We start from the raw sequence: 6,018 nt of genomic DNA on the forward strand, positions 1-6,018 counted from the left end.
GGCCATCTCAAACCACCGCAAACTAGCTGCAGGGTCTTCAGTTCTCCTGTTCGCACCCTAAATTCGTCATTGGCCTTGCCGGTAGGCTGGGAATTCACACGAGCATGAATTTAGAGATTGCGAGCGTGTCACTACTAGTAGACGGGATTTGAGTGATGGAGATTGTCCTTAATTGAGTTCTAACTGAAAGATTGTGTCGTTGAGTAGGAGAGGCTCAGGTTAGGTTCTTTCTTTGCCTTATATGATAAGGACTTTTCTTATGTAGATATCTCAATCACAATATATAAATAGTGAAGAGAGATTTTGTAAATATTGAAATGCTACCAGCTATTACAAGACAGAGATTGAAAGAGGAATACTTGTAAAGACAACAAAACCAGGATGAATTGAAAGAGGGCTTTGACTTTAATTGAAAGAAATGAAAGAGCTTGCAATATTGAATAAAGCTTTGAAATAAAAGGTTTCCTGCGTTGGTTTTCTAGAGAGAGATTTGTTTGGTTGTTTGAGTGTCCTTTTCCCTTTGCCTTTGCATCCTTTTATATAAGGAACTAAAGAGCCACTTGTTGGAAATGGATTGCACATAAAATAATAGAGTTCGGCATAAAACCACCGCCCAAAAGGTGTGCTACCTGATGCATCTCAAATTATCTTGATGCAAGTTCAGACTAATTTCTCAATACCATAATTTAGCTTTAGACCCAAATAAGTGAAATTTGGACAAATTTAAGCACAAACATCTCCCAGAAAACTTTTCTATCAAAACTCTCTCACCCCTTAGTGGGAACACTTTACTTGGATGGCAAGCTTCTTGATCTTGACAGTTGGGCAAGGATCAACTTTGAAGAAAAGCCCGGGGTCACTGGGGACTGTACATGCAGTCTGTCCTAAGCACTTCTGAAAAAAGCCAAAACAAAAACATCGGTTAGAACTTCAGAATTCATAATTTAGCAGATTGGTTGAGAAACCTGCATCATGACCAAGGAAATTTTTACCTCTTCAACGATCTTTTTGGTTCCCGGAGCATCACAGCTGCCAATGGCGTAAGTTCCACATACGCCTTCAGGAGTACCGAAGCTTGCGAACTCCACAGCAACAATCTTTTTGTAGTTTGGACACTTGAGTTGAGCAGTTGCGGCAGTGATGCCTGCGACAATTTGGAACTTTCCTCCCTTTCTTTCAAATGCATTAACGTGTGGAGGATGCATCTGTGAACTCATGGAACAGATTGTGTCTCTGTTGACCGTAAGGATCTCAATGTCTTTAGGGTCAGCATCCTGTTCCTCCAATACAACAAGGAAATTTTTGCCTGGCTTGATGAAAGATCTCGGAATATGGTACCTGATCACAAGGGTTGCAAATGAAACTTAAATTTGCTGTTTTTGTGGAGATTTATATTCATATATTGCATCATACTATTACATTGTACGCTTTTTTCGTGTGTGATTTCACTTACTCGGCTTGAGTAGGTTGTCCAAGCGGAGAGAGGAAGGACATCCAGTGCCGCCCAATGCTTAAACCATTCACCCAAACCATTCCCTTTCCCATTCCAGTCATCCGGATAGCAACGGGGTCTTTCCCTTCAGGAGCATCAAAATATGTCTGCAACAAAAGCATTGGATATAAAATACTGCAATGTACAATTCAGTAAAATGCATCGGAGTTGAGAATGTTGGCTTCAGAGACTTTACCTTGTACCATGTGAGAGCCCTTCCTTTGCCTGCAGCTTTAGTCCATTGGACTTTCTGCGCTCCCTTCTCAGTGAACACTTGTAAGTTTTCGCCATTCAAGCCAACCTGAATAATGGGAGCCAACAAAATTGGAAATCATCTCCATTTCAATATTCCAAGGGAAATGATTTTGCACTCATGCTTTCTCCTTCTGCGCTCCTCCCTAAGGAAAATGGGAGTGCAGAAATCATTTCCCAGTTATAATGGAAATTTAAGAGTACACACCCTATGTCCCCAGCCATTTTGTGAGAGATCAATTGTTCCTGTGTTCAATCCCAGGACTGTTATGGTTCGGGGTCCGGCGTATCTGTGCTCCATGTATGCTCCACTATCCTTCATTGATGAAAAATAAATTAGTTAGCACCTGTTTTTAATCCTGAATCCTACTCAAACAGTGCTAATAAGTTATGAGCTGACTTACTGGGAGTCCCACTGTCATGCAAAGCAATGAGATGTAGTTGAGCCCTTGCTTGAATGTGACAGGTTTCTCGAAGACAAATCCCTTCTCCGCGTGGCTTCCATGCTCGGTTCCTGTAAACATCTTCGAATCGCTTAGTCATCAAGTCAACAGAAAGTACAAGGGATGCCTTGTCACTGACATTGACAAAGTATGGAAACTAGTATGTATGTCTGCAGGACTGTTTCCGTGCTCTTACCGATATATTCACCATTGACGAATACGCTCATTGCGTGACCAAGACTTGGGACTCGGATAACCGGGCGAATAGAATCCTTCATCGGCAAGTCATATGGACCCAGGTCAAGGCTGCAGTCATAAAACATACAATGTCAGCAGTAAAATCAAATTGTTTACATCCCAAAATATGCATACATGAACTTACCTAGTGGTGAACCATCCATAGTCTGTGGCATCTTTGAGCAAGTGGTAAAGTTCCTGTGGTTTCTTTTGATTCACTGGCACTTGCACAACGGTTGGAATTGGTTCTGGAGACATTTCCCAGTTGAGTTTATTAGCAGCCTTTGATCGAACAAAGTTCCTCGTATTATGCTGTGACACAATCTGCTGAGAATTAAAGACCACGGTCTTGCAGTCCGGGAGGATGCTAATGGAATGTGGTGGCAGGAAATACTCCTGCCCGCGCCAAGCGACACTTGTTTCGAGTTTTGAGTGGTTGTTTGCCAGGAAAGCAACACATATGTCTGTTCCAGGCTTCTCATAGAAACGAGCCTACAAAGCAGAATGGAGCCTATTAGTGACACTTTCTTTCCCTTCTCTTCCTGCGTAATTTTCGATTTATGGGGATATACGATACTTGCCTCGGTTTCTTCGCCCAACTTTAGGACTCCAGGAGCTCCTGCTAACAAAGACTTCTTGCATAGATTCAAAGCCTTGTGCAAGTCCTTGAGGTGACCCCATTTCGGCTCCCTTTGCAAACCTGCATCGAAAATAAAATAATTCCCGATTTGAATGCGTATATGATGAGAAACCATCTTGAATTATAATCATATATAGAGAAATTCAAGATCTTTTACCATATTCATCAAGAGGTGCTTCATCATAGTATCGAGTTGTTGTGAAAATAGAACTTGTTCTTCCAAAGTTTGTTCCACCATGGTACTGCAAGTGTCAAATAGGGTTGCTTTATACATTCTGCTAGTGATAATTTTATAAAGAATTTGAAGGTGGCCGGTTACCATATAGTAGTTGGTTAGGGTTCCATCCTTGGAGAAAAATCGAGCAACTGAAAACGCAATGTCTTCTGCCGATCTTTGTGAAGGAGGATCACCAAATACTCTGTACCTGTAATCATGAAAAAGAAGAAACGTGGTTAGAAAACCACCTTTTTTTTTATATATACTCACTAGATATTCTATATATCTACTTACTGAGCAGTCCAGTTCTCAGTCCATAGAGAAGGCTTGTGAGGCTTATTAGGGCCTGAAAAAGTGTCTCCACAGTGCCTTCCATTGCAAGTATTAATCTGAACACACAAAAAAACAATAAAACTTTTTTCGACCGATAAATTTTAATGCTTAATTTATCTTAGAATCAACAGAGATTAAGTTTGTAAACTTACGACTGGATCAGGAGCATCCTTCTGTTTGCACATGATCCATGGCACACCGATGTTCTGTGCAAGTGCCATTTTTGCTGCCCACTGCACATAACTGTCCCCCAACTCTCTATATGCACGCTGGACATGAGTGTACTCATTTTCAACCTGTGTCATGAAACATTATAAGTTAGCCAGATCAGATGAATAATGCTTCCCCAGAAGTAACAATTTTCGGAGAGGAACCAAGTACCAACCTGTGCTAAGATGATTGGACCTCCCTGTGGAGCAAATAGCTTCTCATCTTTCATCATCTTCATTATCTTCGCCACGAATGCCTCCATGTGTTGCTACAAAAGGAATTTAAGGTCTTATAATATCAGTTACTATGGCTTCTCAAATCATATTAGTTTTTCACATTGAGGTGTGATGTACCTTGTATACTGGATTATCCGAACGGAAAACTATGTTCGGTTCCTCCCTCAGCCAATATGGAAGCCCTCTAAATCGAAATTTGTTAAAAATAATTCATCATAGGAAGGGAATTAAGATGAACATCAACGTTACCAAATTATATATTTACCCGTGGTTCCATTCGGCTTGGATGAATGGCCCTACCCTGAGGGTGACATACATATTGTTCTCCTGAATCAGCCTGATGAACTTCACCAAATCGGCGTTTCCCTCGAAATTCCACTGCAAAATCAATACAAGATTCAATGCAAGCCATAATTTTTCACAATTTAATCACATTCTTCATGTAATCCAAGCAACAATCTGTATAATTTTCCTAGTACCTTGCCTTTCACAGGCTCATGAAGGTTCCAAAAGACATATGTTTGAATCACATTCAAACCTCCCTGTTTAGCCTTCCTGAGAAGATCAGGCCACATCTGAAAAAACCCAATTGAGCACAAATATTAACAATCAAATTTCATCACCAAACACGAAAATAAAATTACAAGATAAACGCAGGAGCTAGTAGCTCCATTTCTTCAGAGCATTCACTCTTGCACCCAACTGAGGGTAACATACATCCGCCGTGCTTTCAATTTAACTAATCTCCTTTGTGCAAAAATAAATATAGAAGATAGAATTTAAAAAACTTACATCCACTGTGCTCCGTGGATAATGAATTGAACCAGAAAAGAAAATCTCGTGTTTTCCGTTGATCATGACGGACCTGCCATCATATGTCACCTCCCCAACTTCAAGTTTCTTCTTGTCGCTTTTTTCAACAACCGGATCTTCCCCTTCCACCACGTCCACCAATGCTACCCCATCTGCAGCAGCAGCCGGCTTCTTAACGTTGGCATAAACTAGACTGTCCGAGACCACCAAAAGAACAAAAGAAATCCACAGAAACCTCCTTGACACCACCATTGTTCCAACTTCAACACTCGAAATTTGACAAGTAACACTGGTTCAGAAATTCCATCAAACACAAAGATACAAGGAGATAGAGGTTGATATAAACCTACTGATCGAAAACTCGGGTTTATAGCAATTTTTTTTATGAGTGCGTTAGAACATCTTATATGCTATTGTTAGAAGAGAGAACATCCGATTATTTGGGGGTTGAATGTGGACAATGGGAAGGAGGGAATTATTTGTGGCTGTGAAGGTGAAAGTTGATCCGAGATTGAAGGGTAGACCAGGTTTGTGTATTGATTTGCATGTTTATATGGCAAATTTGTCTATTTATTTGGTTCTATAGTTTTGACTAATTTCATATCCCACACAAAATTGCTTCCACTTGGCACTTTCCATTTTTTTCTTTCTTTTTTTCCCATTTTAATTACATCCTTTCCGTGTCAAAGTTTTTGTTTGGGATTTAGGATGATCCATTGTGTGTATCTTGGCTTACAAGTAAGAGGATCAAAAGAAAGAAAAAAAAATTAAAAGGATTGAATTGGGATCGCATTGATTGAAAAAAGATTGTGTATATAATCTAACATTATTAATAATATGCACCATTTATCTGGTACTTTGATATCTAGATTTCGTTTCCTTTCCAAAACCATTCACATATCTACAACTCATGCACCATTCGTTTTATGGGAGGGTCTCTTTGATGGATGTCGTACCAAGCATAAAAAGAAAACTGGAACGCTAAAACAAGAGCAGATGTAGCCAGAACCGAGTTCCATGGTTTAGAACATCTCTGTACGCATAGGTTAAACTCCCTTAGAGCTTAGCGGTCACTTTTCAGACATTCGTTTTGTTCGGTTATCCACCATGAAGTAATTTTCTTGCTTTGCACTATCATTGTTTAG

At 40.0% G+C, this 6,018-nt stretch overlaps 1 protein-coding gene across 1 annotated transcript; it reads right to left on the bottom strand.

Moving 5' to 3' along the window:
- Positions 1–206: 206 nt before the first annotated feature.
- On the bottom strand, positions 207–5,210 carry LOC103965605 (beta-galactosidase 13-like). The gene is made up of 18 exons (XM_009378681.3): positions 4,853–5,210; positions 4,540–4,635; positions 4,326–4,438; positions 4,178–4,244; positions 4,000–4,092; positions 3,767–3,910; positions 3,576–3,670; positions 3,384–3,489; positions 3,222–3,306; positions 3,006–3,124; positions 2,570–2,916; positions 2,384–2,493; positions 2,149–2,258; positions 1,953–2,060; positions 1,689–1,793; positions 1,454–1,599; positions 993–1,338; positions 207–894 (listed from the first exon to the last, which is right to left on the bottom strand). Exons 1-18 carry the CDS (start codon positions 5,123–5,125, stop codon positions 775–777), a joined length of 2,583 nt encoding a protein of 860 aa, XP_009376956.2. The 5' UTR covers positions 5,126–5,210; the 3' UTR covers positions 207–774.
- Positions 5,211–6,018: the final 808 nt, after the last annotated feature.

This window comes from the organism of the source record quoted next, unplaced genomic scaffold, assembly GCF_019419815.1.
Source record: "Pyrus x bretschneideri cultivar Hongxiangsu unplaced genomic scaffold, Pyrus_bretschneideri_v1 Contig10, whole genome shotgun sequence".
Taxonomy (NCBI): domain Eukaryota; kingdom Viridiplantae; phylum Streptophyta; class Magnoliopsida; order Rosales; family Rosaceae; genus Pyrus; species Pyrus x bretschneideri.

Bases quoted from the DNA above. Each gene is read 5' to 3' on its own strand.
- LOC103965605 (XM_009378681.3), bottom strand. From the start codon at position 5,125: ATGGTGGTGTCAAGGAGGTTTCTGTGGATTTCTTTTGTTCTTTTGGTG. The intron at 2,917-3,005 runs GCAAGTATCGTA...TCTGCTTTGTAG, and splicing joins AGTTGGGCGAAGAAACCGAG to GCTCGTTTCTATGAGAAGCC. The intron at 2,494-2,569 runs GTAAGTTCATGT...TTATGACTGCAG, and splicing joins TATGGATGGTTCACCACTAG to CCTTGACCTGGGTCCATATG.